Here is a 12,958-nt window from a genome sequence, read left to right on the forward strand (position 1 = left end):
AACAAAAAAAAAAACAGGGTGATGGAAACTGCCTCCACGATGGCAGGTTAATGCAAGACGCAACATTCTGAGTCTGGGTTGTGTGTCACCACGGTAACACAACGTGAAAACATTATCTGCTGATTTATCTGCACGCTTTGGTATTGGATGTCATTCTAAACTGGACGAAATCATTCAGTACCCCAGAACCTCGCAACCTGAGCAGGCCGATACACTGAAGGCATACTAACATGCAGTACAGCATGTAGCAGTTGTTCTGGAAGGAACTCCGCAGGGGGAGCAGAGTTTGGGCCTGTGCTATGCGGCCGTCAGTTAATGATCATCGCGGGGACACACCGAGGTCACGGAGAGGTGAAGTGCGGTCGCCCAGCGCTCAGCCCGGACTTGTTGTGGTCAGGAGTGTCTCCATCAGCAGCAAATCTTTCAGTCAGAGTTAATGGGGCTGTGACAGGACTCAGAAATATAGGGGGAAAAGCTATCAGGTGTATAAACTTTGAAACTGTCAGCTTTCTCTTTCATAGCTCCTTTAATGAATAATAACTCATGATTAATGACATGAGTTTTAAGGTTTCAGTTTCCTTTCAAATAAACTGCATAATATGCAATGTTATGATGACTATTATTATTATTATTATTATTATTATTATTAGTATTATTGTTATTGTTATTATTAATGTTATTATTAGTATTATATTACGTATAATATTAGTATTATATAGCATTATTAACAATGTATAATTTCTGAAGACAGTAATACAATTGCAGGTTTGGAAAATCTAATCTGAGCTGTTTTCCAATTTAGCAAGTTAAAACACATTAAATCCATCTATCCAACCTTATCTTCATGACAAAATAAACATAAAAGTCTTTGGCTAATGAGCCCTCTTGACGGAGTGCATATTTCAGAAGAACTTTCTGGCTCGGTACAATTCAGAAAATAGAAAATGCTGATTGGAAATTTGGGAGAGGAAATCAAGAATCCAGCAGGAAATTTCTCCTCCATGAAGTCATGAATAGCTCATTGAGTTCTGCACAGAGAGGGCAGTGTGCATTCTCGAGTGTGAGTATGCTTACGCGCGTGCGTGTGTGGGTGTGGGTGTGTGTGTGTGTGTGTGTGAATGCGCACATGTATACGTGTGTGTGTGTACGTGCGTGTGCCTGTGAGTGCACATGTATGTGTCTGTGTGCAAAAGAGTGGCCGCTTATGTGTGTGTATGTGTCTGTGTATGGGTATGTGTGTGTGTGTGTGTGCACGTATGTGTGTGAGCAAAAGAGTGGGCGCTTGTGTGCATGTGTGTATGTGTGTGCACATACGTATGTGTTTGCAGAAAGAGTGGACGTGTATGTGCGTGTGTGTATGTATGTGTCTATATGTGTATGTGTGTGTGTGTATGTATATGTATGTGTGTGTGTGTGTGTATGTGTATGTGTATGTGTATGTGTATGTGTGAGTGTGAGTGTGAGTGTGAGTGTGTGAGTGTGTGAGTGTATGTGTGTGTGTATGTGTGTGTGTGTGTGCGTGTGTGCATGTGTATGTGTGTATGTGTGTGTGTATGTGTATGTATGTATGTGTGTGCGTGTGTATGTGTGTGTATGTGTATGTGTGTGTGTGTTGTGTGTGTTGTGGTGTGTGGGTGTGGGTTGTGTGGTGTGGTGTGTGTGTGAGGAGTGTAGTGTGTGTAGTGTGAGTGTGTGTGAACAGGAGCAGAGTGTGGGACTGCAGTGTGAGGAGCAGCAGCAGATGTACAGGGCCTGGGAGTCTGCTCTCCAGATGGAGAGAGAGGGAGAGAGAGAGAGAGAGAGAGAGAGAGAGGGGGGGGAGGGAGAGAGAGTGTGTGTGAGAAAGAGAGGGAGAGAGAGAGAGAGTGTGTGTGAGAAAGAGAGGGAGAGAGAGAGAGAGAGTCAGAGAGAGAGAGATAGAGAGAGTGTGTGTGTGAGAGAGAGTGTGAGAGAGAGATAAATCACCCCAGCACAGTACAGTAGTCAGAGAACTTCCCCTTCCCCCCAAACCCACTGAACTCCCTCCCCCAAAAAGCAAACGATCTATCGCTCTACAACTGAACCCCCTGCCTCAGAGGCAGAACTCAGTCTAATTACAGGGACAGAGAGTAAGTTCTCCAGAACACCCAGTGGGCCGCTGGCCGGGCATGATTTCAGGCCCAGGAGAGGAACAATCTTTCGTAACACCAGTTGGAAGGAAACGACCATTAAATTAAGTTATTGTCCTCCTACACTCCTATTTTTTATTGCATTTCCCAGGCAATTCATTCCTCAAATGTGTGGGTCTGGAGTGATTTTACAGGGCTGATATGCATTTCTGGTCATACCGCCCCCTCATTGCACAAAATCATTCTGTGCCACACTCCCACCCCTCAGGTGAATTTGCCAGAAAGCCCCCCCCCCCCCCCCCAGCCCCCCGAGAACTCTCCAATGCCGTCAAACTGCAAACACGACACAGACCTCCACAAGCTTCCCCGGAATTCAGAAAGAGACGATACGTGATTGGCTGCGGCCCCCACTCAGGCTCACTCTGTCCGCTAAGTCAACAGGGCCGAGCGGATGGAATGCAGGAGGGGCCGGCAAGCCTCCGCCCGGGGCTCAAACCAGTCCGACCGCCGCGCGTTTAACTGCTCACGACCTGCGGCGCATTCATCAGTCCAACCGCCACGCGTTTAACTTCTCACTGCCAGTGCAAATTCATCAGTCCAACCGCCACACGTTTAACTGCTCACTACCAGTGCAAATTCATCAGTCCGACCGCCACGCGTTTAACTTCTCACTACCAGCAGCAAATTACCTTCTGTTACCTTCAACCCCCATTTCTTACATTATGTTCAGCTAATTTCAATGACCGAGTATGTGAAAGCTAACGTTTGTGCTTTAAAGGTACTGTATATATTGTATGTGTGTGAGTGTAATTGTGAGTGTGTGTGTTTTCATGCTGCCAAACTGTCAGAGAAAAATAAATCATAATGACATGTCACCGAATAGATTCTTAAATAGGTAAATGTATTTGTTTCATTATCATACCAACATCAGTTCACAGTTCACATACATCACAAATTCATATTTGTCATTTACTTACGTGTTGAAACCTGCGAAATCAGGTTTCTCTCCCAACCATCTCGATGATATGAGCCGTGCTCAACTGCCAAACACAGCAGTGGCCTTGGCCTAAACCCACTGCTGAGGGCTCACAGAAGGGGGGGCGGCCTGTAGCGTAGTGGTTAAGGTAAATGACTGGGACCCGCAAGGTCAGTGGTTCTAATCCCGGCGTAGCCACAATAAGATCCGCACAGCCGTTGGGCCCTTGAGCAAGGCCCTTAACCCTGCATTGCTCCAGGGGAGGATTGTCTCCCGCTTAGTCTAATCAACTGTACGTCGCTCTGGATAAGAGCGTCTGCCAAATGCCAATAATGTAATGTAAGTGTACTGTGATGGACGACTACATGCAGACGTAGTCTGTCATTGACTAGTCTTGTTGCTTTGCTACGCACTGCATTACAATATCTGTTATATCCAGAACAACGGACAAGCAGGTTATGTAGTTATTATTGAGCCACCGATTAACACGTGTTTGTGTATGTACTCTTTGAACAAAGTCAATTCAACCACTCAATTCAGTCGACATCTTTCACCTTTTATAATCCGTTTATATGAGTCTTCCCTCCTGTGAAGGGATTGTACTGGCTTCCTATCGATCCCCAGGGTGAGATGTTTGTTCACAGCAAAGACACACCGCCATCATCCCAGCTCGCCTGCAGTAAAGGTGAGTCATTGGGAGGGAAAATGAAGTGTGCTGCTTTATTATTCTACACTTAAGTAAAGTAGGGTTGCCAGATGCCCAAAGCGAGGTATCTGGCAACCCTACTGAATGTCTGTTTTTTTTGTGTTGTTTGTGTTAAGTTGTTTGTGGTCCTGACCGGACAATATAAATTCCCGGCCTTAATAACTGATTGAAAGCGGCCCGCTAGTTGTAATTGATTAATATTGTAATTGAGTCCAATGTTACACAAAGAGGGCAATCTGAACTATCAGCTCCTATTCGGCTTTTGCCTAGCCGTGCAAGAGGCCATGCCATGTGTAGTTACGCTAGTCTACTCTCCCTCTCCCAGAGAAGCCAGAGGAAACTTTCAAGTTCAAGACACTGCCCATGTGTGATGGTGAACAACAGCAAGACAAATGGCCTTTTCTCTACATTAACACTATATTTTGTCCAAATACAGTACTGTGCAGGCACCCTAGACTTTATTATATATTTGTTTATTTTTGTGTGTGTTAGTATAATAGAACATCTTTGAGATTTCCAAATATTCATTTTCCAAAAGATTTAATTTTGCAGAGATTTTTGTATTGAATTTTTAAAAGTAACATATTACTGTAAGCAATGTACTACTTTTTACATAAAAACTTGATCAAGGCTGTCTGAGACCAGAAGCAAGGAGCCAACCAAAGTCTACAGAAGAACTGTGGCAAGTTCTCCAACATGCTTGGAACAACCTCCCTGCTGATTGTCTTATAGAACTGCAGGACAGCGTTGGCTATCTCAGAGAAGCGATGCAGTTTTAACTTCTTTAAGGGTGGTCACAAAAAATATTGGATTTGTTTTTAACTTTAGTACGTTTATTTAGGACCTTTCATTGAATTATTTTTGAAAGAATCTTATCTGTACATAATGTTATACAGGTGCTTAAGTCTTTTGCACAGTACTGTATACCTTCAATTTCATACATAATAATCTAGGCTATCCAATGACTCATGCGAACCCAATAAAAACTCGTACGAAAGTACGGATCAAAAGCTTGTCGTGGGAAACGTTTCCCATAGGCACACACTGTAAAAACAGCGCATAAGCAGATTTAACTTTTCTCTGTTGTTGGTGTCTTGTTACACTATCGTTCCTCCTTACACCCCCCCCCCCCCCCCCCTCCATGTCTCCACCTCCACAAAAGACCCATTGCACAGCAAAATCATTGCCCTATTGGAAGAGGACTTCACTCATTAGGACTTCTTAATTCTGTGAAGAATAACAGACAGCGCAGTGTGGCTACTTTTAATTGGACAATACACTCTGTATCGCTGCTGACCTTCGGATACTTCCTGTACGAACGCACACCATCAGCGACAGAGCAAGAACGATGACTGGCTAGCTATGACTTGCCCGAAAAACAGGTTCTGATCATCTGCATTCATTGTTTTGATAAAAAAAAAATATCTCAAGGGTAACCCTCACAATTTTCACTGGAATTACAGGAAAGTGATCTGCTATTTAAATCAATACAGCTTCTGGCACCATTTAATCCTTGCCTGTTGAAGGCTTCCAGACCCTACTGGTCTTTGGACACAGTCTTCATTCCATATTTCACTGAATAACTGCAGTGGGCCTGTGAAGAGGGGGGGGGGGATTAGCTGAAGGCATTTAACTGTGACACCCCCCCCCCCTCCAGTCAGTCTAGATCACGGTGCGATAGAGAAACACACAACCTTTCATTCCATTCCCCCACACACTCCTGCTTCTGATAATATTTCAGATGTGCTGCCAGGCCTGAACCTACTGCAATCAACAGGTCACCCGGCGGCTGAGGAATGGGGTATCGCCCTGGCCCGAGATTAAGACCTGAACCACCAAGCGCAGGAAAACGCTGGTTACACAACCGCGGTGAAAAACAAACCCCAGCGTTTGAAGTCATGTTGGCGGAGAAAATCGTCCAGTGAGAGAAATTGGGATCACGCCTTGTAATTTTCCATTTTCACAGACTCCATACTGTTTATTTGAAATGCCGCAAATGTTAGTCAGATGATTGAGATGTTTACGTACGGTAGATATGGTAGAGGTCATCATTCCTTTTCTTAAATGGCCCGTTATTCATTTCTTTCTTTATTACACAAGCACAGTGCTTATCAGGCCAGGCACGCTGTTCTAATTAGCTGAACTAAATCAATGCATCAATCAATTACCCAATCAGAGACCTTAGAAATAAGGTGAAGGTCACTGCGCTCTTCTGACAGGTTACAAGATCTCTGCAAATCCCCAGGTGACATAATGAAGTTAGGGAAAAAATGTAAAAGACAAATAAAAAATACCCTCTCAAACACTGCCAACTCCTCAACCCCCTCCAGCCTGCTCACGTATTACAACAAGGTATTTGGAAAGCATTTTTTTTTTCCAGAGAACGTAGTCTACTGAGAAAATGAATTTATGGCAAACAACCGTCTGTCTCACTTTCCATTTACCGTAGAAAAATAGCATATCAGGTTCGAGACAATTTCGGAAAAAGTTGTTGGTTCAATTTGTCACTAAACACGATGCAGTGTGGATATAAGCCATGGATTAGCCAACACTGGGACAGGGAACAAGGACCTGTCTCTATCTCTAACCCTATCGCGTTCAACTGCGCATACTGCGTCTGCCCAAGTCAGAGCTGGCCTACATAACCGGTGTGATGACAAGGCAGGCATCTTGGAGGTGGCGTACACATACAGTAAACTGCATACAAGACTCCACACGTCCCTGCCTTCAAAAGGAATCAGATAGAGAGGCTGTGCAAATGATAGTCTCCCGGCGCGAGAGGCTCCTGTAAGTATGTGTGTATCTGCAGCCAAACAATGCCGCGTGTGTGCCCTGCCGCCAGAGCGAACACGCGTGAGGAGAGCGTGACACGCACGCCGTGTGACCTGTGTGACGCTTTATGTGTCCTTAACACGCAAGATCAGTGTGTGTGTGTGTGTGTGTGTATATATGTATGGACCGTGACACGAGCAGACAGAGCTAAATAACTGTGTGTGTGTGTGTGTGTGTGTGGGTGTACGTGTGTGTGTCTGTGCATGTGTGTGTGGGTGTACGTGTGTGTGTGTGGGTGTGTATATGTATGACCTTGACACGAGCAGACAGAGCTAAATAACTGAGTGTGTGTGAGTGTGTGTGTGTGTGCGTGTGTGTGTGTGGGTGTACGTTTGTGTGTCTGTGAATGTGTGAGTGGGTGTACGTGTGTGTGTATGTGAGTGTGTGTGTGCGCGCGTATGTATGGACCTTGACATGAGCAGACAGAGCTAAATAACTGTGTGTGCGTGTGTGTGTGTGTGGGTGTGCGTGTGTGTGTCTGTGCATGTGTGTTTGGGTGTACGTGTGTGTGTGTGTGTGTGTGTGTGCGCGTACGTATGGACCTTGACACGAGCAGACAGAGCTAAATAACTGAGTGTGTGTGTGTGTGTGTGTGGGTGTGCGTGTGTGTGTCTGTGCATGTGTGTTTGGGTGTACGTGTGTGTGTGTGTGTGTGTGTGTGTGTGCGCGTACGTATGGACCTTGACACGAGCAGACAGAGCTAAATAACTGAGTGTGTGTGAGTGTGAGTGTGTGTGTGTGTGTGATTCTAAAGGACAGGTGATGGAATGTTCTGCGTGAGGACCCGTATTTTGGTCACCTTCCTGTCTTAACTGCAGGGCATCCACACCTGGGATGGGGGAGTGGCAGAGTGGTGTGTGTGTGTGTGTGTGTGTGTGTGTCCCCTCCCCCGTTTCCATTCTTATGCATGCAGCCCTCCCCCCTTACACACACAGACACACACACACACCCCCGTCCCCCAGGGAACACAGGTCCTCCCGCAGACAGAGGGGACAGTAGGGGGTCAAACGTTCCTGTCTCCAGCTGATCCCGGGACAGGATAAGACATCCCAAAGTGCTTTCACAGGCAGGTCAGCACTGTCTACAGTCCCGGCTGGGCCTTAGCGTCACATACCCAACCGCTCATTGTGTTGGTAAAGTCCAAAGATGAAACCAGCCCTGAAGAATGTGCTTGTTAGTCAGAGTGAAAGCACCAGCACACGGCCCAAGCCCACCAGCGTCTCGTCAACAGCTGGCTAAGACAAAAAGCGCACGATTCCTCATCACACATCTGCACTCCGGTGGATTTTTATCTTCATACCTTTCAGGCATTGGCACGACATGACACAAAAATTAAAAATAAACGCTCAAAGGTCGCCGCACGGACGGCCAGCGCAACAGGAGGTGTTTCGCTCCCTGTCCCTAATGCCCGTTCAAAAGGTTAAGCTAATATTGTACTTGTCCCAGTTACGCTTTAAACGCGCGCATTTCGCCAGCGGAATTTCAGCGTCAGCGCTCCTCCCGAACGGAGGCGAACAGGACACCGCCGTGCAGCATTTCGCAGCTGAAATCCAGAGCGGAGCAGTCTGGGCTTGCTCGGCCTGTATCTGGGTCAGAAACGTCGACGTGTGAGACACCTGCACTAACGCGGGAGAGAGCGGTGCGCTGAGAGGCACACACGCCCCGGGTAATAAACGTCAAACGTCACGGACGGATAACGGCGGTTCAGAAATCACACGGAGAAAGCAAACAGCACTTCGAGGCCAAAGGCAAACCGACCATCAATCACGACTCTCCGCAACTGGGACAGGCACCAAGTATTACCAACTAATATCACACAAGACAAACAAACTTTAGACATACTGGTTTCGAAAGAGCAGCAACACAGGTGTTTGGTCAGCCGGACAGCCGGTCGGTCAGTTGGTTCTGCCCCGGCCCATACCTTGGGAGATCTTCTTGAGCAGCTGTTGGCGGGCAATGATCCGGCCCAGGCGGTACCCGGACCTGCGGCGCCGGTGGTCCATCCTCAGGTAGATGTCCTGCGTCTCGGGGGTCATGCTCCCCAGGCACTCGCTGCTCTGGGACTCCGGGAGCTCCCTGTACATGGCTGCAGCGCGCTCCCCTCTCCGAATAAAACGAAAAAACCTCTCCCCTTCTCTCCTTCCCTCCTCTACGCTCGCGCCTCTGGCTCCGTTTCTGCCCGCGGAAACAACGACCGCCGAGAACCGCAACACGGCAGGCAGGGGGACGGAAGTAAAGCAGGAGAGAGAGACAGAAAGAGAGTGAGTGAGAGAGAGTGGGAGAGCTGACCCTAGGAGGACTGCCAACACTTCACTACACTACGGCTCACCCTCCTACGTCACGTGACCGGGCCGGCCAATGGCGAGGCGGCACACGAGGCTCCGCCCACCCGGCTGTGCTGAATCCCCAGTCTGTGTGAGCGCTTGCTGAGTCTCCCCTGGTCTGGAGGGAAATATAAATACCAAAGGAATGCCTGTGCTCTGAGTAAGCAGGAGGGAGAGAGGGAGGGGCTGGAAAAAACATCACGGCCCCGTAGGCCCGCCCCGCCCAGAAACAGCCCCCTCCAGCGTGGGCCTCTCCCGCGCACAGGTGCCAAAATCTCCACCCAGGAGCCCAGGAGAAGGTAGAGAGGGAGAGAGAGAAGGGGAGAGAGAGAGAGAGAGAGAAAGATAGAGGGATAGAGGCTCTGGTTAATCTCTGTGGCTAATCTTTTCCACACCTCTCACCTCACACCTCTCCCCCCCCCCCCCCCCAAATAATCCACCTTTATTCTGACCCCCTCCCCCCGCCCTGGGGGCTTTCACACCACAGCACCTCCCACAGCCGAGCTTCATGCCAAGGAGAGAAAAAAAAGAAACGAGAGTAAGGTGTTACTTAACTCGCAGGGCGCAGGGCGAGCAGGGAGCGCAGAGTCTTTGGGTTCAAAACGAGTCTTCAGGCTACTTCTCGTGAGTAAGCAGATGACACGGGAGGCAAATGTTACCATGTTACACATTCCCACATATTTACCGCCTGACTAACCCAACACACTTTTCAGGAAGACGTCCTGCGCTTACGTGTCCGAGAAACAGGAAAACTTCTGAAAAATACGGACGAAATACCACGTGTTTCCGCATCGTACGGCCTCAAACTTTACCCGTGGCCCTCTTTATAGACTTTTCTGTGCTTTAACTTGTAAAAAAAACCAAAAAAAAACACTTTACACTTTTGCTATGCGCAGGCACGCCGCGTCTCTGTGACACAAGCGCTTCCCTGTTTGCACTGGGGCCGCATCGCGTGCCAAGCACAACACCGACCGGGTCCGAGAGCAAACAAAACCACCATTTCATCCGAAAGCCCTCCTGCGACAGAGCCTGCCCAAGTGCTGTACGCATGGAACAAGTGAAGTCAGCACCCCCGCCGCCCCCTCACTTTAAATAGCGTCTCGCGTCCGCATCCTGCCGGCCCCTCCCTCCGCCCGGTCGCCGGGGCGTCCCTCTCGAGGGCCGCCATGGCGACGGGGCGTCCCGGTGAAGTGTGAGCCCTGCACCAGCGGGCACGCCACCAAGCTAAACACGGCAGCTGCTTCCTCAGACCCCCGCCCCCCGCGCTGGCACACACACCGCCCCGGGCGAGGGACACAAAGGGCGCGATTCAGGCCTGCACCCCAGACCCCGCCGCCCGTCAGGAATAGCCCGTGAAGGGCGCCTTGTGTTTCGCTGGGGCTGTATTATTATTATTATTATTTTTTGTATTTTTTATTTTTTTTTGCTCAGGTATGAATAAGGGGTGGTACTGCCACAGGGTGAGAATTATTTCATTTACTGAGTTTGCTGTTGAAACACACACACACGCACCCACACGGAAACCTCATATACAAGCAAGCTCAGATGCATACACACACACATGCATGAGCGCACATTACAGACACACGCGTAGACGAACGCACATCGCACCCACACAGACACATGCACATACATACACGAGCACACACAAACACAGATAGAGACACACACACGCACACACAGGTACAGATACACATTTGTGTCTGTCCCCAAAGGAAACAGAAGTCAGCTGAGAGCAGTAATTACAGTGTGTGATCCTGAGGTAGAAGCAGCTGGAGGCATGGACCAATCACGGCAGACCTGCCCCTATTCAAATCGCTCTCATACATAAAGCGTGATTTTCACCGTCCTTAACTTCATCCCTTTGCAGACGTAACAAAAAAAACAAGAATTCTACCCCGTTACTCTTCTGTTTTAATGAATCCGTGCTTTTCCTCTCGACTCGGAGCAAAGCAATTCATCCGTGGACGATTCCAGCGAGAGGCTGAATTTAAGGACAGGCTGAACAGTCTGGTGAGCGTCCCAGTGGCCACCGCGCCATTAAGCTGTCGTTGGGGACAGCGAGTAAAACCAGCGGAGAGTTCAAACTCAAACCTGGGCCTCGATGCAGCGAGCCAGGTCCTTTAGCATTTACAAAATAATAAATAACGACAGACCGCTCACCACGGAGACACTGAGGAATACATCTGTGTCAAAAGGAAACGGGGGGGGGGGGGGGTCTGTCTTCTCCACCCCTCCAGGAATGCAGCTTCAAAACTCCCCCATAACCTCCCACCCCCCCACCCCCCCACCCCCCCGCACTCTCACTGCTGCAGAACGGGGGTGGGACCAGAGAGCTGTGTACACTGGGAACATGGCCACCCTGTGTCAGAAGAGAGTAAATGTACTGTGATGGGGGGGGGGGCACATCCAACCTGTCCCAACATGCCCCCCCCCCCCCATCAGAGCCCAGAGGGAAGTGTGGGCCCACCAAAGGAATCTGAGCCCGGGATTCTGTGGGAATCAAGTGCGAGATAATTAATGACTTCGGCACGGATTCAACCTGGCCGCAGTGCGGCTTGGCCTGAACGGCGCATAACAAACAAACTTTGGTCAGCGGGAATTTCTCCTTGTGTTACTTAACACGGCGTTACAGTTTAGTGACTGCTCAAATAAAGAAATAAAAAACTGTGGGGGATAAAAAAGAAAGAAAATGTAGAAAAAGCTGGGCCCTCGTCTCTTTTCATATAGCATGCGTCAGGACGTCAGAATGACATCATCACTGGTCAGACATGAGCTTGAGGCTGCACAGGTGTCAGTGATAAACGGAGTCATGTGACCGCCAGGGCTGGGTATTGGCAGGTAACTCAATATTGCTGCATCCATACATGGATTGTGGATAGTGAATTCTGATATATTGCTGTATCGATGCATGGATTATGGATAGTGAATTCTGATATATTGCTGTATCGATGCATGGATTATGGATAGTGAATTCTGATATATTGCTGTATCGATGCATGGATTATGGATAGTGAATTCTTATATATTGCTGTATCGATACATGTATCATGGATAGTGAATTCTGATATATTGCTGTATCGATGCATGGATTATGGATAGTGAATTCTGATATATTGCTGTATCGATGCATGGATTATGGATAGTGAATTCTGATATATTGCTGTATCGATGCATGGATTATGGATAGTGAATTCTGATATATCGCTGTATTGATGCATGGATTATGGATAGTGAATTCTGATATATCGCTGTATTGATGCATGGATTATGGATAGTGAATTCTGATATATTGCTGTATCAATATTTTGAGCATAGCATAGCATTACATTATTCTGCACAATGACTCTCTCTCCCCCCCCGGGCGCAGTGGGGGCGGGTCGATGGCATGTGATCTGTGTCTGGTGTACACCGGGGGGGTTTCCTGTGGTTCCGGGGACGGTTTCGGAGGACGAAGAACAGCCCCCGAAAATGGCAGCTTGTCTTTCCCTAGCGGGGCACAGCTACCTGCAGCAGCGCGGCTCTGAGCAGAGGGAGCCCGGAGGTCAGCAGTCTGTCTGAGGCTCACGGTTTACAGGCTACGACAACACACACCGATGGGCATCAGCACCACAGTGGAAACGCAGGCTTGCACAGTGTAGCATTACATTATTCTGCACGATGACTTTCCAGGGAAGTGTACCTATAGGAACAGCGGGGACTATCGTGATTCAAGCAGGTGCATACAAGCCCTTGTACTTTACCTCAGCCCTTGACACTATGCCCAAAGGTACGCTATATCATATCGTTCCAGAAGCTGAAGATGGTTTAACATGATGCATATTAATACCTTACGTTACCAGTATAAAACGTCGGCCTGCACGGGAGGGGTGCTGCTGGCTTGTGTCTGCTGGCTAACAGGACACTTTGCTGATCTCTTCCAGGAAGGTAAACTGCATTAACAAGCACTTCATCTCCTCCCTGTGTCTCGGGTTTTGTCATTGTTAAGTCACTGTGTATAATGCCTGGAGTC

The 12,958-nt window shown here is 48.3% G+C and overlaps 1 protein-coding gene across 3 annotated transcripts in view; it reads right to left on the minus strand.

Moving 5' to 3' along the window:
* LOC133107713 (stAR-related lipid transfer protein 13-like) overlaps positions 1–12,958 on the minus strand; it is a 107,940-nt gene that overhangs the window by 39,297 nt on the left and 55,685 nt on the right. The window contains exons 1-2 of one of the 3 annotated variants that reach the window (XM_061216829.1): positions 8,952–9,053; positions 8,544–8,797 (exon numbers count right to left, since the gene is read on the minus strand). The exons of the other annotated variants lie outside the window; for them this stretch is intronic. Coding sequence (XP_061072813.1) covers positions 8,544–8,706 — 163 coding nt within the window. The 5' untranslated portion in view covers positions 8,707–8,797; positions 8,952–9,053. Of the gene's footprint in view, positions 1–8,543; positions 8,798–8,951; positions 9,054–12,958 lie in introns of those variants that run through there. 3 annotated transcript variants of the gene reach the window in all.

Source organism: Conger conger, chromosome 13, assembly GCF_963514075.1.
Source record: "Conger conger chromosome 13, fConCon1.1, whole genome shotgun sequence".
Taxonomy (NCBI): domain Eukaryota; kingdom Metazoa; phylum Chordata; class Actinopteri; order Anguilliformes; family Congridae; genus Conger; species Conger conger.